Source organism: Anguilla anguilla, chromosome 3 (genome assembly GCF_013347855.1).
Source record: "Anguilla anguilla isolate fAngAng1 chromosome 3, fAngAng1.pri, whole genome shotgun sequence".
NCBI lineage: Eukaryota > Metazoa > Chordata > Actinopteri > Anguilliformes > Anguillidae > Anguilla > Anguilla anguilla.
The window spans coordinates 56,246,052-56,270,961 of NC_049203.1; the positions used below are offsets into that span (position 1 = coordinate 56,246,052).

The window sequence follows — 24,910 nt, forward strand, 5'->3', positions numbered from 1 at the left end:
TCTGTGTCTGTGTTGCTCATGCTGTGAAGAGTGAGGAGGGCAAGCCATTGGAATCACATGGGCAACAAGAGCTCACCTGGGGGACCTGGATCTCCCTTCGATCCCTTCTGCTCCAAGGGAAGGGAAATGCTTGGGCCTGGTGGGCCTGGTAGCCCGGGTTCACCCGTGTCTCCTCTTGGCCCTGGACCACCTGTACCCCCTGGCTGTCCAGGAAAGCCGTCGTTGCCTAGGTAACACAAGCATTGTGTAAATATATGTCTGTGCTCGGCTGTAACATCTGTGCTTGAAGAGACAGTGAGTGTGTTTGCTATAATTTAGGAGTAGCACCTTTTGGTCCAGGGAATCCAGGTGGACCAGGGGCACCCGAGTTTCCAACAGGTCCAGGGGTTCCCATGACCCCCATATCTCCCTTTGGACCTGGTGTCAAGGTGAGGAGGGCAGAAATCTCAGTACAGATACATCAATATATCAATGCAAGAAGCCTGATTTGGTGCTACACTCAAGTTAAAATGGCAAGACTAATAGAAAAAGATACAGGCTGTCAGACAGAAAGAGGCAGGACACATCAAGTAGTAAACAGATAGACAGACAGACAGACAGGGTCACTTACTATGTAGTAGCCAGTAGACATAGTCATTCAGGCAGGAAGATAAACATTGACAGACAAATATACGTGGTAACTCACCGGGCAGCCCAGGTTGTCCATCTCTGCCTGGTGTGCCAAGGGGACCAGGAGGGCCCACAGCACCTGGTGATCCAGGGAAGCCAGGGTTCCCCCTGTCTCCAGGTAAACCAGGGATGTCCAGTCCTGGGGGTCCAGGGTCACCCTTCTCCCCATTCCTACCAGGGAATCCTGGGATGATAGGTGAGATAACATCAGGGTGGTTTTGATGGCCTACTTGGCAGCTCTTACAGTTATGCCATCTCAGATGCAGGGATCCTAGAGATGCTAGGAGGGCTGGATACTTGAAACATCACAGCTGAAGACACTCAAAGTTGAGTATGATACAAAAATATTAAAGGTTAATTACGGTATGAGAAAAATCAGGCACAATGTCACACATTCACGCTTTACAAAGCCTTCACTCTGCTCGTCTGGAAGCACTAGCACCAGGACAAATCTCTTCCATGAGAGCGTGTGGCCTTTATTGCAGTCATAAGTCAGGGCGATACACACAAGACCACAATGCCACCCATCGACCAACACCCCCTCTCACTCATGATCCACAAAACACTACTCCTGCACGGTAGAGAACGGAGCTGGAATGACTACAGTACCTGGGTCACCTTCAGGTCAAAGTTCATCCGGTAAGGGACCCCGGGTGTTAGGTCATGAAGTGTTGTTAGGATATTTCAGAACAGGATGAGGAATGTCGGCGAGACAAGGGCAAGGAGCGGATGAACTGTTAAAAATTCTCTACATATGCATGTATTATGAAGTAATGATTATGAAACTCTTCAAATGTTTGGTCCTGATCATATTACAGGTTAGTGTGAGACTTGCCTTCTGTGTGCATGCAGAGCAGAAACAGGCGTGATGTGTGGAAAAGGTAGTTCCTGAATTTAACAAGACACCTTGCAGGAAAGTGACATGCAGGAATGATTTAGTGAGGAATAATTTTATAATACGCAATGTAACTGATAAATTGTGGATTTTTTTTTTTGCATTTGTTTAAGATAAAATAAACACGACTTTTAGGCCTACTGTAGATCCAATCAACATTCGTCCTTTACTCTGACTTACAATTAAATGCAATTTTTTTGTTTTTTAAAATAAACACAATTTCTTTTAAAAGTTATTTGCAGTTTGGCAATTGTCAAAATGGACTGTGTTGGTGAAGCCAACCGCGACCCTGACTTGGACTAAGCGGTTAGAGAATGGATGGAAAGATGGATGGTGAAGAAAAAAGTAAATGAGAGCTAAATTATTTACGCATAACAGTAATATGAAGACTGACACCATTCTGCGTAAATCTCAACCATGAAATAGGGCAGACGACAATTATTGTTGACAGCGGGCAGAACTTGCGTTGCTATGGTACAGATGTAAACTTGCAGTTCGGTAGTGCTTACGTGAAAAAGGCTTATTGCATGTCTAACCCTTGATTTGATTCACAATTCTCAACATGACCTCATTAAGTCTGAGTTTCACACCCCTGTTCTAAGCCCTCTAGTTACCAGTGTTGTCAATAGGAGAACTGGGTCTGGTTGTGACGGGTTAGATGGGAGAGAGAGCTGATAGAAGGGGAAAGGAACCCCAAAGGGGGCGTGGTCCTCCAGGATCAGTGTTCAGTTGCACTCCAGTTGCGTCCTCTAGACCAGAAACATCCAGGACAGAGATACCCTCTGTGACCTCCCCACAGGCCCAGAATGCTTGTGACAACAGACATGCCAGACAGTGCTCCCCTAACATTCACTTAGACATTCACTCAGTCACACATTCATTAACACATTTGTGACTTAAAAACCCCAGTGAATGGTGCTTAAGACATGGCAAGCGTGACCCAGCAGTGATGTGGTGGCGCTTGTGGTAAGCATTAGGAAACAGGCTGACACAAATTTAATAAGACAGCAAATCAATCAAAGCTACTCACTCAATGGATATTCAAGGTTTCAGTTACAGAAAGTGTGCAGCGTGACATTTATTGTGGGTTACAGCACTAATCATGCAAATATCAGATCATTGCACGTCATTGCTCTTGAATATGCATAAGAAATTAACATTATCTACCTGCAAACCTTGTTGAAAATGAAATAAATTAAAAATTGGTCACAAAAAAAAGAAATTAACATTATCGAAAAGTAATATACAACATCCATAATATCAGGCATACTTCATATATGACTACTTCATGTTATATTCATTCATATTTCTTTTTATTTTAGTGTAGAGGCTCTACAAATTACTCAAGCACATGTATTTGAAAAAGCAGCCTTAGAGGAATAGTTAACTTTCTGAAGTTTTTTTTCTATTGTTTCGGAGTGAATCTATGTCTTTGATTAATTCAGACAGTTTTTGTGTGGGATTAAAGCTATTTTAGGCAATGGCCATAGAAAAAGGATAAACATGTAATATACACAAGCAGAACATCGGGAGACATACACAAAATAGTGTACTAGCTCTGGAGTTACCTGAAGTGTATTTTCTTTCTTCAATATGTGCCATTATAAAGCTGGCAGGTATCTAAAATACTCTTTATTGCACAAAACAAATTGTTTGGGCCACATGACAACATACACTAGAACTGAAACATCAAAAGACTCAAGAAAGTTCACTACCCTTTCAAGTAAATGTCCTGTTTGTCTTGGGCATGGTAATCAATGATTTTAACATTTTAAAAACACTTTTAAAAAGAATACTTTTAATACTAATATTAATATCCTTCAACATGCAGATTCTCAAATTGTTCAGCCTAAACTGACAAACACAGTCAATAGAAATAAAATGGTCACGTACCAGGAGGACCCATAGGTCCAGGACTGCCAGGAGGGCCAGAGGGCCCTGGAAGGCCATATGCAGGGGTACCTGGAGGGCCACGAGCTCCAGGTGTGCCAGAACGACCAGGATCACCTATGATACAAGCAAAGCAATCAACACCCTCAACTCAAAACTCAATAATGCAAAGAGGACATAAAGATATCATATTCAATGTACAGCAATGTACTTTGCTTAAGGGAAGGAGCAAACAATGTCAAGGATGCATACACACCTTTTGGGCCAGGTCCTCCATCAAAGCCTGATCTCCCAGGCTGGCCAGGGGTCCCAGGGAATCCGGGATCACCCTTTAGCCCAGGGAGTCCTTTCGCACCTGCAAATCCTGGAGGCCCCTGGGGTCCTGGTAAACCATAGCCAGGCTCACCCTAATACACAAACACACTTTTTAACATCGGCTTACCCTCAACACCAACATACTACCCATAGGTTAAAGGATCAGTTTCATGTTAAGCTTTCAGGTCCATGAGCTGGATGTACTGCAGGGCTCAGACACAGCAATCCTTCGATGCACTCCACTATCTTACCTTGGGCCCTGAGACGCCTGGCTGACCGGGCAGCCCATCCAAACCTGGGCGACCTGGAGCTCCAGGAATTCCAGCCGGGCCAAGAGTCCCAGGGTATCCTGTGGGAGATTAACTGGGTCTAAGATTTAATGTGTCAAACATTCAAGGAACAACAATGACAGTGATCAACACATAGCTTTTCTGCATCTTTTAAGCCTTTTTGTGCTGTGCAAACCAATGTTAGCAATCAAACATACTTCGATAGGCTCAGTTCGTCTGAATGGAACTATTACAGGGGATGGAATCATAAACCAAAATAAGGCAAAATTTCCTGGTTTAGGCATGAACTAGGCTATTCACCTAGTTTGCAGCTGCATGTGTACTACTGTAAAATGGATGCATGTGGATGAGTCCATGAAATAGTTCTGCATAGCTGTATGAATCAGTGAAGCAGCCGCACCTTTGACTCCAGGAGGCCCTGGTAAGCCAATTCCAGGGAGTCCAGGTTCACCCTTTGTCCCTGGTAACCCTGGGAAACCAGGCTGTCCTGGCTGACCAGGAGAACCTGTGTAAAGCAAGAAATAAACCAGATTGTAACTCCTCCGTGACAATGTGCCCTCCAGAATTACAGGACTGAGGAAAAGGAAATGTTGCACTCCTCACCCGGACCGCCTGGCAGACCAGGATCTCCAGGGGCTCCTCTAGCACCTGGAGCCCCTTTCTCCGACAGAGTTTGACCCGGTTCACCTTTTTGGCCTGCAGACAGAGAATAACAGTGTGAGAAAGTTCGCCTTTTACTAACCCCTCCAACATGTTAATAAACTTCTAACCCCTCCAACACGTTAATTCATTGAATGTCTACATGTGCTGATAAGGTCACGTTCTGAGGCTGAAAATATAAGGCACTCACCTGGTGCACCCGAAGGCCCTGATCTGCCTGAAACGCCCTGAAGACCTTTCTCTCCAGGAGGACCCTGAGGACCAAATCCTGGGGAGCCAGTTGGACCCCTGTCTCCAGGGAGGCCTGGAATTCCAGGCTGTCCTGGGGGTCCACGTTCACCTTTAACCAACTGAGACCCCTGCCAACGCAAACAGCTTAGTTTGTAACAAAGTTTGAGTGGCTGAATAGCTCAATACAGTTGAGGGCATGTCACAACCAATTGCTATTATTATAAATCCATGATGATTTGTGTGTTCAGGTGGGACCATTATTCCTGTCTACAGTCACACACAGGAGCATCACATGTACTCACAGAAAAACCTTTGGGTCCTGGTGGACCTTGCAATCCATCCCTTCCAGGTTTTCCATCCAGGCCTGGTAAGCCAGGCGCACCTGGGAACCCTGAGTCACCCTTATCGCCCTTAAGTCCACCAACAGAAATAACATCTCCGGGTTCGCCCTTCAGTCCTGGGTTTCCAGGTGTACCCTGAGGCCCAGGAAAACCCTGGAAACACAGATACATATGTGTGAGCGTAATGAGCCTGGATATTTAGGGAAAGGACATTAAAAATATTAATTAAAAATATAAATCTGCATGGCAAGGTAACCCCGTACATGCAGTTAATGTTCAGTACATTATGAATATAATGCCCACAAGAATATTAGTTATTACTTCTTCCCACAGTGTTTTCAATACATGGAACAGTGTTCCAGGACATGTAGTAGAGGCAGATACTCTGTGGGTGTCCAGCCTGGATGCAGTGCTGGATAGTTCTTGTTTGTAAGTGGTGAGCCAGGGTGGACTGAATGGCCTTTCAGATTATTATAATTTTCTTATGTTCACATGTGCTAATGATATTACGGTAATGGTAATGGTATGGTAATGGCAATCTCCATTCTGGATGGCTTTTATTACGAAACAGACAGGGAGTTCTTTCAGGCAGAAGTGCTTATTTCTAATCTATACACAGGAATCATTCATACAAACTAGTGGCTTTCTCCTTGAACTTTTATGATGAGGGAGTTTTCTGAGTAATACAAAGAAAAAGATCATGGTCCACGGGACCATGGTGAGAAAAGAACACCAAGGATGCTTACAGGACCCCCGCTCGGACCAACGCTTCCTGGAAATCCTCTGTCACCTTTGGGCCCAGGGAATCCAGGGGTTCCTGCAAGATGGAAGACCATCGTCACACTTAGAAAAGCCAGCTTACAGAACAGCTTGTAGAACAATGAGAGTATGCTTCTCTGGCTCAATTTGTCAACGACGCAGGAACCAGTCTTACCTGGCAATCCTTGGGGACCAGAGGGGCCAGGAGGTCCAGGGATGGTAATCCCATTGACGAAACAGTTAACACAGGTCTCACCCTTTTCACCTGAGAAATCACACAGCGCATAATGCTATCCGCAAGAAGCACAAGAATACTCTTTGCAAGGAATTTTAGTATGGAACAGTGAGACAGTAGTACAACACTAACCTTTCTGCCCTGATTCTCCAGGGAAGCCACGTTCTCCCTGTAGCCCAGGCAACCCTGGGGCTCCTGGGAGGCAGTCTCCACCATCAATTATTTGTCCTGGGGGTCCTGGGGGCCCGGGAGGTCCAGACTGACCTGGTTGTCCAGGCCTACCTGGGGGTCCAGGTAAGGAGATACCTGGCGACCCCTCATCTCCTTTATGGCCCCTTTCTCCAGGAAAACCAGGTGATCCAGGTATACCAGCAGACCCCTCCCCTGTAGGAAAAGCATATCATGGCACAGGTCAAATATACCAGACCATAAACGTGGCTATGGACAGTAGAACATGACTCTGAAGAACCAGTTACTGAGTAACAGCCCATCTTATGTCACTGTGTATCTGTAATCTAGAATGACTATTTCAGTGAAGGAGACTCAGACCAATATACTGTATATTAGAAGGGCTTTTCTCTGGCATATTTGCGTCATTTTTGTGGAATTTTAAAACACCTTTATTCCCTATTTTTCCTTTGTCCCAAATTTGGAAAGTCCAAACACAATTTTAAGTCCATTGCCGATTGCCAATACAGGAAAGTTCAGGCCAGCATACATTCTCTGAAGGATGTGTGGTCAGCTGCTACTTCCACTCAGCAGTCCACAAGCTGTGCAGAAATTATGCCAATGGACTACACTTTTTGCACAGCGGGCCTACCACCCGTACAGGGTGTGCCCTGCCCTGTGATGTCACGCACAGCCATTGTATTTTCACTGGATCAACTATTCTCCAACAGTAACCAGACACTGCATTTTCCAATCTCTGGGATAGACTTTTGTTTTAATTTTGACACTTACCTGGTAACCCTGGCGGTCCGGGAGGTCCAGTGAAACCTGACGAACATGGGCAAAAATCACAGAAGGCTCAACCTTTTATCTATTCATATACAAATAACAACAGACTGGGCTACGTATGAATCAATAAAAGCATAATGCTTGCACATCCGGCAAATTCACCCACAGGTTTTTGGAGAGGATAATACCACACACTGTCTTTCTTGCAAACACTTATGTAATGACACATTCTTGAATTCTTACATGTTATGTAACCATAAATTGAAAGACTTCATTTTATGACTTTGTTAGAAAGTGTACAGTAAGGCCAGTCAAGACAATGCTCAGTTGCTCTGATCTATGCGGTCCTTCATTCCCCTGAGGAAAAGTTCCATTACCATAGTACCTCAGGTATTTACTGATATGTCATTAACCTTGAGACACAATTACATGCAAGTGTTAAATTTTATTTCCTTACAAACATACTTTGGTGAGTTCAGATTTCAACAATATTAACCTACCAAATTGTATTTGTTTAGAATTAAATAACACTTCCTTATTCAGTCAAATTTATTTTGAAGTCAAATTCAAGGGAAAAGGTGAATGAATGCTGCTCATTGACAATTGACTCAATTCATTAAGTATGCATTCTGAGTTGTAAAAACATGAAAGGTGTAACGGCAGTGGAAAACCTGCTGTATTGTGTCCCACTAGGGCGTTTGGGAGCATATAATGTTTAATGTAATATAAAAAAGTAAAAATGCTGTCTCCAAATGTCTGCTACCACATACCTTGCGAGCCACGGTCCCCTTTCTGCCCGGGCAACCCTTGGAAACCCTTGTCACCTTTGGGCCCCACTCTGTCGAAGTTCGGTCCACTCAGCACCTGCCACATTTGTTTCAATGCTCATCCGAGTTTTCCCATGTTGCACGGGTTCATATGAACGTCCAGATTTACATCCAGCATCATTACTCGCTATACACAAGATCTACAATAACATTGTAGGGAACAACATGATAATACACAGCATCACAGAGAAAACTGGGATCATGCACAATGCCTAGGATTATGTGTTTAAACTGCTGAGTCCTGAGGTGGCCTTCTAAGCCCTCCCCTAACCACTCCAAGAAGTGCCACTCAATGATGTTTTTTTCTAATATCACAAGGAGGGCCACTCACAGTGAAGGAGTTGAATAGTGAAGGAGGTGCAAAAAAAGGGTGTTTTGTTCCTTGATTACATGGAAAGGTTCCCTGTGCTGACCCTCTCCTCCACCTGCTCTCCTCTTACTACTGCTTGCTCCCCATGCCACAGTGCTTAGAGAAAAGCTCTGAGCTGTCCATGCCTGCCCACACACGTTCAGTTCCATCCAGCCCCTTCCTTCCATTGCTACACTTGAGTAGGAATGCGCACACTCTCCTCTCTTTTGTAGCCAATGCGCAAGTGGCAGACATGAAAAGCATGATTGGATATCACTTCACTCCCCAGTCTGCGGGTTTACAAGCTTGGCCGAAGTGGGTATTCAGGGAGTAACTTGCCCCCAAGCCTGCACTGATATTTTATCACTTTAGAACATGCTTGAATGCATTAAGTTAATGTGACAATTGGTTTAACTGTATACAGACAATTATGATTGCTCTACTGTTATCTACTTTTTTTAGCTAAACCTTAAAACACATCCTTGCTAGGTGATCAACTAGAGTAGGGTTGTCAAACTAAAGTCCCAACAGGCTACAGTGCCTGCGGTTTTTAGTTGTTTCCTTGCCATCTGCCAATTAAGGCCTTGAAAACAAGGTCTGTGGATTTTTTACCCAATCAATGACTTAAGTGAACCACTGGTGCCGAAAACACCCCAAAAACCAGCAGACACTGTGACCCTCCAGTACTGGTGTCTGACACCTGGGATTTACACAGTCTATAGCATGGATACTCAAATCTGGTCCTTGAATACAAATCTGGCCCTGGTTTTATTTTTCCCCAGGTAATTAATTGAACAATTAGTGCTACTGATTGGCCAGACTGTATTCACTCCTGACTCCCAGGTAAAGGAACTGCTGGAAAACCAGCAGCTCTTGGACCTCGAGTGCTGTGATTTGAGTAGCAGGGGTCTATAGTAACTCTACAGACTCTCTAAGTCTAGGTTTACAACTGAACTTCATTGCATGTTCCTCAGTACCCATAAGAAGCTGAGGAGTCCCATCAACAAAGTATATATAATATTTTAATGTAGCACATAAATACTTCATTATACTTCACAGACATCATGAAAATTGTAGAGACAAAGCATAAATTATAAAACTGCTTGCTTCATACTATTGTGATATGTAAAATTTCTTGATTGAAATCAAAGATTTTGTGAATGACTATGAAATAATAATTGTAAAAGAAATAAAGGGAAAATACTTACAGCGCCCGGAGGCCCAGGGTAGCCACGATCTCCTTTTTCACCCTGGAAGTGTGTATTAAGGATTAACATACATTTAGAGCATTTCATGTTTTATGGTATGTGCTAATTCATCCTAGACAAATGGTGAAATCTGAAATAGTTTTACCCTCTCGCCATCTCGGCCTGCTAGACCTGGTTGGCCTGGCTCTCCTTTCTGACCCTGTAAATGAGAGAGAGATTAAAAAGGGAGGGAGAAAGATTATATTAAAAAAACAAGGACTAATATTTTAACTCTCATAATCTAAACTGAACCATTGGTTTCAGACTGCTCACCGGGAATCCTCCTGGACCTGGGTCTCCATCTTTGCCTGGCTTCCCCTGAGATACCAAACAGACAAGATGTTCAAACTCTTCAGCTTCACAACATCTCTAGCTGTCCATCTTTTATTTTCTGAGCAACAGCCAAATTAGTGTCATGTGACAATATGTACACACACACTCAGGAGCAGACAGCTGACCACCCTTTGTTTCAGAGGCAGATTCAATCAGAGTGCATGGCGCTCATGCTAAGTCCTTTGGATCAGCTCTGGGCATCTCAGTCTAGTTGACATAATCGAGTGCGATCAAATGTTTCCTCACGAAGTACAGAAGTGAGAAAGGGTCTACCTGCCGGGCCCTGGATGTCAGTATGAAGGGCAACAGATAAGCAAGCAACACTCACCCTTTTTCCAGGTTCACCTGGCTCTCCTTTTGAGCCTGCTGGACCGCTGGCAGGACCCTGGAAACACAACAGCATTTTCTTAGGAACATTAACAACATTCTTCCGGTTCCAGTACACTCGCATTTGACAAACATCATTTCTTGTTCCTTTCGGAGCACGATCACTATTAGCAGTGTATGTGGATTTCCTCTGATTTGACTAAAATGTGAACAACAAGTGGGAATTCTTAAGAAATTATTTATTACAGGAGCTATGAACATAGTATATAGATTCAGTATACAAACTGAGATTGAGTATACAAATGGTCATCTTCAGAAATGGATAGAAAGAGGAGAGTGGGTGAGGCAGCAGAACATACACACATCCATCTGGATGCACATATATGACTACTGTAAAAAACCATCTGTATATGAACAGAAAAAGTTTGTATACCTACACACAGGTATTGGATATACACATGACAAACAGACTGAGTGCGGTACGTACAGGAGGCCCTGGGAGGCCAGGTTCACCAGGCTCTCCAGGAAGTCCCCGATCCCCCTGAAACACAAAAGTATTGCATTCAATTTTAAGACATAGTCATAAAACATAATCATAAAACATAAACATAAAATATATTGTACAAATCCACTGTGGGTCTAAAGAGAATCACTGAAGCCACCAATGGCCTTTGTAATGTTATGTGCACATGCCATTTTCTGCAGTGCCATCTAGTGGTATAATCTGAGAATAGCAACAGAGTAACACAATTCTGAACAGTTCATGCGCAGACACGACCAGTGAACAATATGATTCCTGTACACTGAAAAGAAAACAAGACACTATGAAATGAAAACACTAACATCCACTGTTCATTAAAAAAGTAAAGCTAAAAGTTGCAGATATGTCTCAATTCTACCAAGGCAAAATATAGTTTAACCCTTTGCTTGACACATCCACTTCACAAGTCGGGGGTGATTCTCCTGTACCTTATCTCCTCTCTGCACCTCAGAGGCCGTCGGCCTCTTCTGTTCTCCGATCTGTCCCGGGGGCCCCGGAGGCCCTGCAAGACCCGTTTCACCCTGCACACACATACACGGCTGTCATCTGGAGCCACCACATCCACACAGAACTCTGACACTGAGGGGAATCCGTGCGCAAGTCCTACCTTCTCTCCTTTAGGTCCTTGGAAGTTCAAACCCATGTTACCCTGCGTGAGGAGGGAACAAACATGTAAGTATGTGGGGCGGGCAGGCAAAAGTGACAGACGCACAAACAGGCATTAAGAAATGTTTAGAACCCACATGGTTTTGTTGTTACGTCAAATGCCAGACAGACATGTATACGGAAACATGGAGGGATGGATGCATGAACAGTAGAATCATTGCAAATTATGCAGATGGGTGGATCATTTTGAAAACTTCAAAAGTTAATGTGGAAGTTGGGGACAAAATCATACCTTGGGTCCAGGGGGACCAGGAGGCCCAGGACGGCCCTGAAAAACAAATGTAACATTGATGCACGCTTTAGTATTTCCAACACAAAAAGCCCTTACAATAACTTTTCATTTCACTAAATCCCCATCAAACTTGATCAGGTTATCTCAAAGTATTCTGTGAGCATACAGCTTACATATGCTTAGAGCACTCCTGGTTGATACAACATTTTTCCAGTTTACATTAAGAGTTTACACAATGGACTAACAGAGTGATGGGTTCAGAGTACAGGCCTTTTGGGAATAGTTAAGCATGTGTGTATTGATTAATGATTTAGTATAGCAGGCGAGGCCTGGTCTTTGGGGTCTGGGTTGTAAATTGTGTGGCCTGAGGTCAAGGGCCATGGTGGGAAAGGCCTCTGGCCTCCTTCAATGGACATCAAGACACCATAAGGTATCAGGCACCATAAGGTATCAGACTAATAGCATGCGAAGTTGATGAACAAAGCGCATGTCATTATGGAACAAAAAGACGGACCCACACAAGATAAGATGGGACATGTGCGTCATGTCATGCCAGCCCCCCAATGGTATTTAAACTAGGTTAGAAGACCAGTGCGTAGAAGGCCACTGTGCCACAAACTTGTGTCGTGTTTCAGTGATCTTCCCACTGGCCAGTGTGATTACAATAAACGTGTACTTTTTAGTCATCTTGGCAAATTCTTGCCTAGCCTTGACGTTTTCCATGTAAAGCAACAAAAGTAACCCGAAAGAAAGGGTTCCTGGTGTACCTCATAACCACGGGGGCCCGTTGGACCAATCGGACCAGGCAATCCCTGAGGTCCTGGGTTTCCCTGAAATAGAGAACAATGTTGAGTTCACCATCCGAACACTCCACAGCATTGCACTTGCCGTAATTAAACAGCGAAGGAAGGGTTAACTCCGTCTTTGTTTCTTGGTGAAGCAATGGCTCTCCAGCACTGGTTCCAGCACTGTCTGGAATACTGATCTGAGGACATTTTGCAATATAAAATGAAATATGTAACTGCACAGGATGTACAGGGCCCGGAGCTGTTAATCCATAATATTCTGAAACAAATTCCTTTCACATTTAGTGTCTTGCATTTTGCTGAGCTGAGGTAATATGTTCTGTGTGCACTAAATTTACAGCTGAACCCTAAAATCTGTCACTTACGGGTACACCGGGGAGGCCCGGTAAACCAGGATCTCCTTTCTGTCCAAATTGGTTTGATGAGATGACTTCACCAGGGTCCCCCTGCAGAGGCAAAAGGGTGGGGTAAGGGCACCAAATCTGACTTACCACCACAGTGACAGGTAAACAACAAAGAAATGAGCATGCACACTGCCAGCCCAATGACTGCATTAACATCAAGATTTCATAACAACTGTGTCTTCATCAGAACCACAGCCAGATAATATGAGATCACAAACATTGTAGATCAATTCACACACTGAGCATGTGTAAATCAGTGAAATGACCGTAGCCAGCCTAGTCAGCTATCTTAAGGGCTGCCACATCTTAAAATTTGTTCATTTTTCTAAATAGTCACACACACTCCATGCATTACAGTGTAAGTTATAGCCTTTCAAAATGTATGTTAAACCAAAGGTTGTAAGTTCCTTGATGTGTCCTTACAGAAAATAAAATGATCACAGACAGATCACAATCACATGTACAGAAGGTAACACATTTTTATCAGCAACAAAACTATTTTTCACTACTAGTATATTTAGTACTTTCATGAAAAAATAATTACTGGAACACACCAACCAATAGTATCATAGGAAACTGAACTCATGCAGTTACAACAGTTGCCAGCCTATCAGATTAGTGGCTGGCAAAGAACCTCATTTTTTCATAATGCACATAACATTTTACACCTGTGGACTACTTTATAACTATAACATACACTGTCATAGTGCATACACATATAGCAATAACTAAAAATGTTCGTATGCATTTCATGATCTAACTGTGGCATCAAGCGTAATGACACTATATAAAAGGGAAGTTCAGTGCGTACCAGCAGAAATAAATCAACACATTTAGACATTGCCTAAGCAGCTAAAAATGATGTGCAGTGCTCCTTTTAGCTCTGCAATAAACACGTTGATATGGGTGAGCTGTTTGTCTCTCAATGCCTAAATTAAAAAGGGCTTATATTTATATTTATTTTAACAAAAAATTTCAAAAGGCTCATATATTTATTTATTCATAGGACTGCACTATCTGGAGCAAAGCATAAGAGGATGAACAAATTAAATGTAAAAACTTGCCTTGGGACCTGGTAGACCGGGAGGACCCTAACGAGAAAAAATGGAAGAAGTAGAGCGCATCACATTTAATCTCAATGCAAAATTATTTATGGTGGTTGAAAATACATGTCTTTATTTACTTATTTACAAACAATACATCCAACTCACTGGAAACCCTTGTATCCCCGGAAGGCCAGAGCTTCCTGGAAATCCACGGTCCCCCTGCAAACAAGAACACAATAAAAACTAATTAGACCCTGGACTTTCATCGGGGGGTCCATGAAGGTACTTTAGGTGGTCTAAAATCTCAAAATCATTTTTATAAACACCTTCAATAAAACTGGATGAGAGCAGGTTGAAAACTCCTGACTTAGACCACTGGCATTAGAATGCCAATGCAGTGCACAATGTAGCCAGCGGGGGAGGCTGTATCATCACAGAGCTCTGGCAAGAATGCTTAGAACAGGGCGGCCTAACCCTGTTTCTGGAGATCTAGCTGTAGGTTTTCATTTCAGCCCTAATTTATCAGGTAAAAGATAGGTATCTCGAGTTGTTGAATTAGGTGTGCTTTGTTAGGATTTGGAGTGAAAACCAACAGGACAGTTGATCTCCAGAAACAGAGTTGGGTAGCCCTAACATTTACTAAAACTGAATTAAACTGATCTACATGTTTCCTCTCATAGAAGGCCTTAGTTCCTTAGTGACACTTACCTTTGTCCCGTTACACCCTGGAGTTCCCCTCGGTCCTGGAGGTCCGTCCTGTCCTGGAAGACCCTGCAGAGGCAAGAGATGGTGAGATGGACTATAACATAAGATAATTTAACAAAAGATAACATAACATAACATGTACTGTTCACATGATCGGAGGGAAAAGGTGAATGACACCACAAGAGACAGTTAATGAACGGAAAGCTACACGGAGAGGGAGAGTGAAAGTAGAAGAAAAGGGTAACGACTGATTAAGACAGCGTGCAGGGGTAATTATTTACATTATAATAGTTTTTCTCGCTTTCCTCCCAAATTACATTACATTATATTTCATTTGGCAGACGCTTCTACCCAAAGTGACGTACAATAACATGTACAATTATACACAGATATTTATATCAGTGTTTGTTGTTGTAATCCACATTATTTATTTTGATTCAGACAAGCACGTATCCTCCTCTGAGCACAAGAAAATGCTGCCACTTGTTATCACACCACAGTTTGCAAGTGGGGCTCACACAGACATTGTATCAGGGAAAGACACTGAACATGCAGTTTAACAGGTGGACTTTCAGGATGCCCATTTGACCAGCAGAGGCTGCTAGTGAGCAATGAGATGCTGCAATCAGGCAAATTTCATCACTGGGTGGTGCTGCAGCTGATTATATGTCACTCTGTGGGGCAGCCAGCCACATCTGGCACTGGCACTGTCCGAATTCGAACCCACACATGGGAGCCATCCACTAAACAACGCCTCAACAGGCTGAGACAGATAGATAGATAGATACTTTATTGTCCACTTTTGTGGAAATTTGCCTTTGGCTTCACCATAGTTACAAAAAAAAGCAGTCACACAATACAGGCTACAAACAACACAATACTAACAATATAGGTTTTGACAATACAGGCCACGAACAACCCAGTACATAGACAACACAGCACAACAGAGCTTCAAGTACCTTCCCAGTACATTAGATTGCTATGGTCAAAATATTAAGTATTTATCAAAGCAATGGCATGTGGAATGAAAGACTTCTTAAATATGTTTTTTGAGGCTCTGGATCTGAGGCTCTGAGGCTCTGGGTACTCTATAGCGCCTCCCAGAGGGGAGCATGTCAAATTCATTATGAAGGGGATGTGAAGGATCAGAGCCACCCTGAAGCCCCTTCATGGTAATTCTTGGGGACAAAACAAATTCATTTCGGTGATGCTCCCATGAGTGAAGGATTTGCGAATATCAGGAGTGGAACATAAAACTCACTGGAATCCCTGGGGTTCCAGGAAAGCCAGGAAGCCCTGGTGGACCCTGCAAACAAGATCATATGAACACTTAAACAGCTGAAACAGAATAACTGTTTTTCGCCATTCACAATACATATAGTACATCCTCTCTCAAGGGCACTGTACATTAACATGGCATCACACAACTTTGAACAATATCTGGAGGTATGTGGTAATATCAATACATATGTGCCTTCAAAGTAAAAAAAAATTGGCCAGTACAAACTAGCTCCTGGCTGATGGTCTAAATTTAATAATCTTTTTATCAATGTAAAAGATGTAATCTGTAATCCACAGCATGGAAGTCTCACGGACATTTCATGTAACGAATACCTGTGGTTTTCCACTGATAAGTACTTTTGAAAAGAACAGGCCATTCAGTTCTTATTATCTTGTCAACCACTTACATTCAAAACCACATTCTAAATGTGGCCAAACAAATTATTTCTGGTATAACCTTCTGTGACTTACATGTATATTACATCCTCTTGGCATTATGCCCAATCTGGATAGCAAATTTACTACTTCAGGATCCTGATATGCCTTGATCCTTTCCATTATGCAGATAATACAGTTGCATCTCCCCACATATCCTTGCTTTGCTTTTTTTTGGAAATGGGTATGGCTCGACATTTCATATAATACAAGACTACAAGTGCATATATCAGTAGATTTAACAGGATCTTTCTGTTTCTGGATCTTGACCTCATCCTCCAGGTTATACTATAAGCACTACAGCCTGTAACCCTGTACAGTGTGCCCTAGGCAATATTTGCCTTTTCCATTCTTTTCTCAGTTAATACATGTCTCTAACCTGTTTTGTTCCAGAGCATGGCTATGGGTTGTTCTTACTACCTAAACATTTAGTGAGCCAACAGTTGAGTACTTACTCTGATTCCTTTTGGTCCAGCCGGTCCTGGAGGCCCATCATTGCCCTGCCAGGGAGAAAGCGTTAGTCGTTTGGCATCCCCAGCAGTGTACTGCTGAACGAGTGGAGTGGTGTTGTAGACAAGACAGTATCTATGGTATGATTAGAATGGAGGGGGCCCCAACCTTCTCTCCCCTCGGTCCAAGAGGGCCCTCCGGCCCAGGAAACCCTGGCACCCCTGGCTGGCCCTGTAGTCCTGGAAAGCCTCTCTCCCCCTGCGAAGCGGGACACATACAGCGTTAGAGAGCGGCACTTCAGAAGAGCAGTGATACTGAGGCTGGCCTCAAAGAGCGTGACTCATTCAAAAAATTAATCCCAAAAGAATGACAGGTACAGTAATATAATTTAACTACACCCAATTACTGACAGGCAGTCACAGTCGGACTGGAAGGGCTAATATTTTATCATGTTACGCCCTGTCTTAAACTATGACTCACAGTTAAATGCAAGTATGGCCTTCAGCTAAATGAAATCACCAAAATAGGTCTGTGGCAAAAACAGTTACACCTGCAATTAATGGCTAGTCAAAACAGATAAATGCTGATTAAATCCAGGACTGTAATATACCTTACCTTGGGGGAAGGAAGGGATTTGGAATTCAACTAAACACAAAAATTTGTAAGGGGCAAGATTATCATCAGGAGACTAGTGCTAAGAAAAGATAGCAATAGGCCAAGGCTAAAACTGTTACAGTTACTCACTTATGTACATTTCTGTCATTTTTGGCAGACAAAACTACTGTCAGAAATATCTGTGTTTTATTTGATCTTCTCACGGTATTTCTGTCTTTTGTGCCACATACGGCTGTCATAAAGGCATACTGTATCCCTACAGCACATTAGTATGCACAGCCAACAAAACCTGGGAAGAATTAAACAGCTTTTAAGAGTTGCTCCGTTTGCATTATCAGTGCAGTGTAACTGGTGAAGACGTGCAGATACATAATGAGTCTGAATACTTAATGAGTCAGGGAGTAGGACAAAGCGAGCAACATGTTGAAGAACCAAAATAACAAACAGAAATAATATATATATTCAAATCATAACCAGTACACATACGAGAAGCACTAATACATTCAGAGTGCTGACTGGTTGGCAGGCATAAGGACCAGGTTCAACAGATTTAATTGCATTAACAGTCATTTGAAGAAGGAGGTAACAAAACCCACAGTCCTAAAGCCAGTTGCCCCCTGTGCAAAATGAGGTGAAATGTGAGCATAAAGTGGGTACAGCAAGGAATCTGTGCTGTTTGTTGTTCCCTTGTGGTGCACATTAAAAAGGAGAACCCGGCCCACTTCAGAGGACACTAAGCATGCATACAGACCACAGCTAACTTTCTTTTCTCCTCCGCTAGAACAAACTTCAAAGACCTACCTGCTTCTCACAGTTGTGTTGGGATAATGTAGATAAGATGCTTTTCAAAACAGGCGCTCTTTGATTTTCATCCAAAGAACAAGTGAACCGTGTGACTCAGTCCATAAACGTGCTCACCACAAGCAGAGGCTCAGCTCTGTTGTTACAGGTTTGAGGCTGGGTCATGCTATTAGCTGACTATGACTGAAAGTGGGCACGGGCAAGGTCAAAACTGTGGTCGAGTGACTTGCACAGGCATGTGACTCCTCGTGGTCTTGGCTACCTGCAGCAGCAGTGCCCTGTGTGTCCTCCGGACCGGGACTGATGGCCGGAAGGACAGATGCGGGGGGGGGTGATGAGGCCACACCCAGGACGGGTGTGTGAGACACTCACCTTCGCTCCTTTCACTCCACTGCAGTCACAGTTCGATCCCCCTACACAGCCATGGCAAGCCTGTCAGGACAGACAGAAACACCGCCATTACATAAGCTTGATATACAACATGAAAGAGAATTTCTCCCCTTATTCCTCCTTACGAAAGTAGCTTCAACTCTGGGTTCCCACACAAGAGCTTAATGGTACAGCAGTTCCTCATTCATTAGCTAGTACAACTGAGGTGCCGCTTTAGGGTTAGATGTACACGACTGCCAAAACCATTACGCTGATGAAGGTTATGTGCCGTAATCGTCCATCAGCTAAAAATGTTCCATGCAGATCTTTCATGAATGTAGTTTCCACACTAGGGCACAGTCACATTCAGAGGGCATTTGGGTAATTTTAAGAGGTTCTTAGCAACCTGTCCGAATCAGTTTCGCGAATGGGCTCCATTCGATTCGAGACAGAGCTTTCAGTTTCACTATCCCCAAGCTTTGGAACTCCCTTGGCCAGCACATCTGGGATAACAGCAACATTCATACTTTTAAATTGAACTCAAAACCAATTTGTTCAGCCCATCTGTAATGCTTGTGTGTTTTTTATAAATTTCCCACACACTGTATCATGTACCTTTTCGGTACATTCTGTGCAGTAACATTGGGTTTTGAAAGTTACAGTATATATAAAATGTCATGTCATTACACCTAAATTCTGCAAATAGTTCAAATATATATGCCAACCCTCACTTGCTCTTCTTAAATACTCATCTTTCTTTACCTACACTCCTCATTGTAGCGTCTGCTACTTGACCAACTGATGAGATTAGTGCTTCATCATGCATGAAGGTACCATGTCTACATACATCATATACTTTCCTGATAAAATCATCCTAACAGTATGATAAAAGATAATGTTTGATATTAGTTGCCTTTTTCCCCCCCAAAAGTGTATTTTCCTTTGCACTGTTAACATATAACAATATTAAATTTCCCCCACCTAAGTTACTATCACCTCACAGGAATTTTTGCATTCAACACAGGCTTTCTGCCTGTCTGAATGAAAAAGGTGTGGCATTCAATGCAGGCCAAGAAGTGGTTTTAAAGTGGCATGGGTGTCTCCTTTCAAATGTACTTGGCAAAAAAAGCAAAATGAATCTGGATGGTTTGCTGCAGGGCAGCCCATAACTGCCCAGAGTGAGGGAGGTCAGTTCAGGAAGAACAGCAAGAGAAAAAAGCTGGTAGGTAGTAGTCTGTACTATACTGCTTTATATTTGAAAGTGGGTTATGGATTATGGAGCTGATTTTGATACTGATCATATCCAACACATGATTTTCTTTAGTCACCAATGAAAATTTATAATTGGATCTTAAAAAAGAATTGTGAAGCAGCTGCTGGGCAGCTCAGCCTGTTCCAGAGTGTAGGTGGACCCCCATGGACTGTTATCGAATCTGGACTGTGGACCTGGTCCACAGAGGGAGGGCCAGAGTGACTGTGTCTCACTGCTCAACAGTGACCCCTGCTGGTAAGGCAAGTGCCCACAGTCTACTTCCCCAAACTTGCTCAAACTGCCTAAAAATGTCTTCCTCCAACATGAGCCAGCACAACTTGTGGACTATAGAAAAGAAGCAGCATCTTATTTCAGAGGAGAGAATGCACCCTCCCAAATAGCAAGGGTTTCAAGAAAGTGTGTGGCACCTAAAAATATAATGTGTACTATATATAATAAGAAAGCTGGCCAAAAAAGCAAAAGTATAGTTCTGAGGTTAATTATGAAAACCATAGTCTTCTGAAGGGTCAATTACCCAACTTTGCTGTATTAAACCCATTTCTTTTAAAAGTGGTGCCTTATCAGTTATTTTTTCATTCATCGGGAGAACAATCAGTTTTTCCTGAGTATGCTGAATTTCAGGTGTTGTTGAACTGTTCTTAGGAATATATTTTAAATGTGCATTACAAAGAAATGATGTTCAATAGTGTGGTGCAGTTTCCCATACAAGCACTAGGTGGCACTAACATAAAAAGAGAACACCTGCCTATCCCATGAGAGCTGGGAAAACACATCAGTCTCTATTTGTATTCCATTGTAATCAGGATCTAACTTAAGCAAGATGTTCAGAGACTAGAAAATGTAGTTAAATTCAACCCCACAAAAGGAAAATGGCCAAATAACATCTGGACATCAATAAAAGACTTGTGCTTGTTGAAGTCACTGTTTTGTTTGGTTCAGGTTTTTATAATAAAACAATGACACTGGCTATGGCCGCTGGACCAGGATGCGCACAGTAACTGCAGGTGGCAGGACCTTTCTAACTGCCCCAGTCCTGTCTGCCAGGTCACAATCAGGGGCCAGAGGATTGCGCAAGCCTGTCTCCCATCTGTCTCCCATTTCCCGTACAGAAATGCGAGTTGAACTGGATGCCATAACAGCATGTCTGTCTCACTTTCCCCTGTCTACAGAGAACTGCATTTGTATAAACCTGCAGAAGAAATAACCAAACTCTCCATGGCTGCCAGGAGAGTGAAATCATTTGCCTTTGATGGATTAGAACACTTTTCTAAACTAAACTATCTCTCAGAACGAAACAGAGGCTCCACCCTGTGCAGGTCAGTCCTCAAAAGGCTGCTTTAACAGTGCCTAATGACCCTGGACTGTTTCAGCTCCAGATCATGCTGAAGAGGAGGCCCTCGAGTAGGAACGGTCCTTTTCAGAGGGGGCACCCAAGCAGAGACAGGTCTGGATAACAGGAGGGCCACAGCCGCACTCCAGCACTGAAAATACTCTTCCCCCACTGCTCACAGCTTTTGTCGTTTTGTTTTTGTATCAGTCCCATTCTGCACTTCCCATGTTTTAGGACTTTAGCACTATGGACAAAAACTGCCAGAAGACCAGGTCTGACTGAGGCATACAATCAGCCCTGAATGAGACTTTGAGACTCATCCAATACAGTTCACAGTGTAGACTGCGTAGAAAACAACAGTATGTACTGTAAAAAGAGTCATATATAAAAATATGGGTTTCAAGCATCCTGGCCGGGTAACATACAGTATACTGCACACATACTGCAATGATGCACCCCCAAATACCGTGTGACATTACTGAAAACAGGAAGAGGTCAGCAGAGTTATTCCTTGTTTCATCATAAAGGCAAAGCAGCATAGTACCTGCGGCAGACTGGACCCATGTGATCAGTCTGTGTCACCTGTGCGGGGTAAATAGTTGTTGAGCTCTGAACTGCAGAGGGAAAAGAAGCTGTTGCTGCCTATCCACATTTTGGAGGACCTTCCAATCACAAACATTTCTGATAAAGACGGCGTTCATCAGCGACCCCGTCTCCTGTGTTTGAACTGAGAGTGGCTAGCCATTCTGTGGGTCTGCTGTCTGAACGCCCTCTCAGGGGGTCCAGGAGAGGGCTGGCGGTGCCCAACATTCCTAAAAAAAGCCGTCTATACTTGTGACCTACGCAGCGCGCGTTGCCAGCTTGGCACTCGCCCTGTAAACACAGCCTGAGAGGAGTTCATTAGCGCTGCAACGTGCTGAAGCGCTCGCTCTCTTCTCCTGTCCTCCTCCTCCCCGTCTTCGCGCCTGGACCTAGCTCACCTAGCTTCAGTCACCTGTGCTGCCCCTTGTCCTGCCAAACACGCGGCGCCCTCGCCTAACCGGCGAAGGGAAGGCGGCTGTCTGCGCGGCCAAACCCGTCGCGTGTGCGAGCTCAGAAAACGCTGTCCTCTCGGAACACGTCAGGGCGCGAGGAGGAGCGGCCCCGCCCTCGGCCTCCCCCTCGGCCTGAAACCCGAGCCGCCGTGTCATCACAGCCGGGGCCGCCCTGGCCGTCTCCAAACCGACACTTCCGCCGCGAGCCTGCCGTGGCTGGCCGGCACGCTCAAATGCCATTGGTGTCAGATTCAGTGGGGGAGGAGGAAGTGGCAGAAAGACACGCCAGCAGGGCTGAGAGCGGAACCAGGTCAAACGCTGAGGACATGCCGTTATAACGAGCGTAATAATTACAGGGGTTTCGTTAAGGCTGAGCTGAGCTGGGAACTTTAATGTGGAAGCCCACGTTAGCAGTGTGTTTGTGTGTGTTAGCATGAGGTTATTAATGAAAAAAGTAGCATCAACATGATGAGCTACATAGTGAAAAATGTGCTGGCTAAGGATATTCCATTTCCCTTTTATCTGTCCGAAGGGTCAGAAACAGAGGGGCGACTTAGCTCATGCAGCAGGATAACCACGTCCAATCACAGTTCAGCCAGTCATTACAATGAGAGAAGTAGCTGTGATGAGAGTCCAGTGCCAACTCCCACTAGCTGACAAAGCGAGGGAGGTACCTACTCCCTGACCCAAAGAGCTACTGTTCCTTGTACTGGCTGGTCAAGGAGTTTTCCCTTTCACTAGAAGCTCAGCTAGTGGGAGAATTCAGTAACCTTGAATAGTCAGAGACAAACAGTGAAACTACACCTGAGAGATGAAAACAGGCCTGTGTTCTATGCAGTCCATCTGTGTACTTATAAATCTGCTTTCTCTTCACATGAGTAGCTTCATTTAATTGGCTTAGTTATACTCTATAATGTTCTGGATGCATTTAGGACCATATACTTAAAATAAAATCAGAAGCACAGCAGTCAGTTTGAGTACCTTGGTCTTGAGCTTTTATCAAGGATCTGTCAACCTTGTAGACATAAGTGTCAGTACAGGAAAATAACAAAAGATTTGGGGGAATCTACTAGTAGACCTACTACTATGGCAAGACAAAATAGTGGGACATTTATTTCTAGTTCATTCCTGCATTTTCAGCAAGTCTTAGAGGAGTACAGTTCCCTCCCACCCTTTGTGTCTCCAGTGTCATGTGACTGTGCTGTAATAGGGACCTGTATGTGTCCCACAGATGCTGCCATGCCTGAAGGACAGACACTGCCTGTGTGCATCCCACAGACGCTGCCACACCTGAAGGACACTGCCTGTGTGCATCCGACCTACACCGCTAGGGCACTGCGGCCCCACAGACGCCTGCAGCTGCGCAGCCGCATGTGAAATCTCCCGGGCTGTTTACATAAGCGCGGGACCCGATTAGTGTGATCCGCTTCAGATGAATGTGGTCTGCTCCCACGCCCAGCTTCGCCGCCGGGGCAGATAATCGAGTGAAGATCAGTGAGCTACAGCAATGAGACCCACGGCTACGTGCCCTCTGCCCCCAGGGCAGTTATGCCTGGGACGCCGGCCAGGGCACACCTCACCGGCTAGCTGGTCTAAGCTGGGCCCCCCTGCTCGCTGTCTAACAGACCAGGCCAGGACACAAGGTCAATGCATCAGGATCTTATCAGAGCCACTGCAATGGAGCCCAGAAAGCAACTGAGATGTCTGCTCAGCATTCCATATATAATAATAATAATAATAATAATAATAATAATAATAAATTTAATAATCTGTGCCACAAAACAGGCAAAACTTTAAAATGTAATCTATTAACACCCACCATGCAATCTAGTCCCTGCTCTGCTTCTAAAACCTCACACTTGGGACTCACCAAGCGCAGAAAGTTGTTTATTAGTTAGCATAAATTTGTCCAAGCACCTTGCATGTCGGGGTCTGGTCTGATTTAAGAGAGGAGTAAAGGGTAAAGGCATGCGAGTGAGGATTAGCAGGGCGAGTCTGGAATTTCCCGCACCATCAAAGACTGATGATTACACACAATATCACAGACACACCCTGCCCTTGTCAACTCAGAGGTACTGCACACTGTGCCACATAAAGCACTGCACCTTAATCCCACAACGACCGACTTCCCAACAGTAAGCCATGATTTAAGGGAGAAAATCTAATTTATTGCCATTAGATTAAGAGCCCAACACTATTCACTGAGGAATGGTAAATAAAAACCATGGGCTGCAGCACTGACCAGTGCTTCACGGGTGGATCAGCATGTGCTTAAAGCTTCATTTTGAGCTTTAAGGATTTATGCCATGACACCGACTAATATATGCTCTTTTGTAAAAGTATATCTTTTTTGCCATAGCAACTCACAACACTGAATGCTAAGTATACTCCCGGAATGTTCTGGAATAAATTTCCCAACACTGAGACAAGTAAATACATTTTTATACACAGCACAAAGGACCAACTCATTGAATCTTAACTGCGCAACATTAGTGCTTGGCTTGGAAATAAATTAATCCTGTGTCTGAACATCAGGAAAGACCATCAGGTCCTCAACAATGAACCAGCATTAACCAGCATTAAGATGTTTGTCTGAA

The 24,910-nt window shown here is 43.8% G+C and overlaps 1 protein-coding gene across 5 annotated transcripts in view; it reads right to left on the bottom strand.

The window, feature by feature from the left end:
• col4a5 (collagen, type IV, alpha 5 (Alport syndrome)) overlaps positions 1 to 24,910 on the bottom strand; it is a 53,528-nt gene that overhangs the window by 11,740 nt on the left and 16,878 nt on the right. For 3 of the 5 annotated variants that reach the window (XM_035408613.1, XM_035408612.1, XM_035408610.1), the window contains exons 2-34: positions 18,680 to 18,739; positions 17,060 to 17,149; positions 16,897 to 16,941; positions 15,987 to 16,031; positions 14,729 to 14,791; positions 14,186 to 14,239; positions 14,039 to 14,065; positions 12,936 to 13,016; positions 12,532 to 12,594; positions 11,765 to 11,800; positions 11,474 to 11,515; positions 11,295 to 11,387; positions 10,813 to 10,866; positions 10,327 to 10,383; positions 9,939 to 9,983; positions 9,772 to 9,825; positions 9,627 to 9,668; positions 8,013 to 8,106; positions 7,246 to 7,281; positions 6,418 to 6,669; positions 6,226 to 6,315; positions 6,038 to 6,108; positions 5,253 to 5,444; positions 4,910 to 5,078; positions 4,663 to 4,755; positions 4,460 to 4,564; positions 4,021 to 4,118; positions 3,711 to 3,861; positions 3,458 to 3,571; positions 1,279 to 1,287; positions 686 to 853; positions 328 to 417; positions 77 to 226 (exon numbers count right to left, since the gene is read on the bottom strand). In XM_035408613.1, coding sequence (XP_035264504.1) covers positions 77 to 226; positions 328 to 417; positions 686 to 853; positions 1,279 to 1,287; positions 3,458 to 3,571; positions 3,711 to 3,861; positions 4,021 to 4,118; positions 4,460 to 4,564; positions 4,663 to 4,755; positions 4,910 to 5,078; positions 5,253 to 5,444; positions 6,038 to 6,108; positions 6,226 to 6,315; positions 6,418 to 6,669; positions 7,246 to 7,281; positions 8,013 to 8,106; positions 9,627 to 9,668; positions 9,772 to 9,825; positions 9,939 to 9,983; positions 10,327 to 10,383; positions 10,813 to 10,866; positions 11,295 to 11,387; positions 11,474 to 11,515; positions 11,765 to 11,800; positions 12,532 to 12,594; positions 12,936 to 13,016; positions 14,039 to 14,065; positions 14,186 to 14,239; positions 14,729 to 14,791; positions 15,987 to 16,031; positions 16,897 to 16,941; positions 17,060 to 17,149; positions 18,680 to 18,739 — 2,833 coding nt within the window. The remainder of the gene's footprint in view (positions 1 to 76; positions 227 to 327; positions 418 to 685; positions 854 to 1,278; positions 1,288 to 3,457; positions 3,572 to 3,710; positions 3,862 to 4,020; positions 4,119 to 4,459; positions 4,565 to 4,662; positions 4,756 to 4,909; positions 5,079 to 5,252; positions 5,445 to 6,037; positions 6,109 to 6,225; positions 6,316 to 6,417; positions 6,670 to 7,245; positions 7,282 to 8,012; positions 8,107 to 9,626; positions 9,669 to 9,771; positions 9,826 to 9,938; positions 9,984 to 10,326; positions 10,384 to 10,812; positions 10,867 to 11,294; positions 11,388 to 11,473; positions 11,516 to 11,764; positions 11,801 to 12,531; positions 12,595 to 12,935; positions 13,017 to 14,038; positions 14,066 to 14,185; positions 14,240 to 14,728; positions 14,792 to 15,986; positions 16,032 to 16,896; positions 16,942 to 17,059; positions 17,150 to 18,679; positions 18,740 to 24,910) is intronic. The other 2 variants (XM_035408614.1, XM_035408611.1) reach the window with 1 other exon arrangement.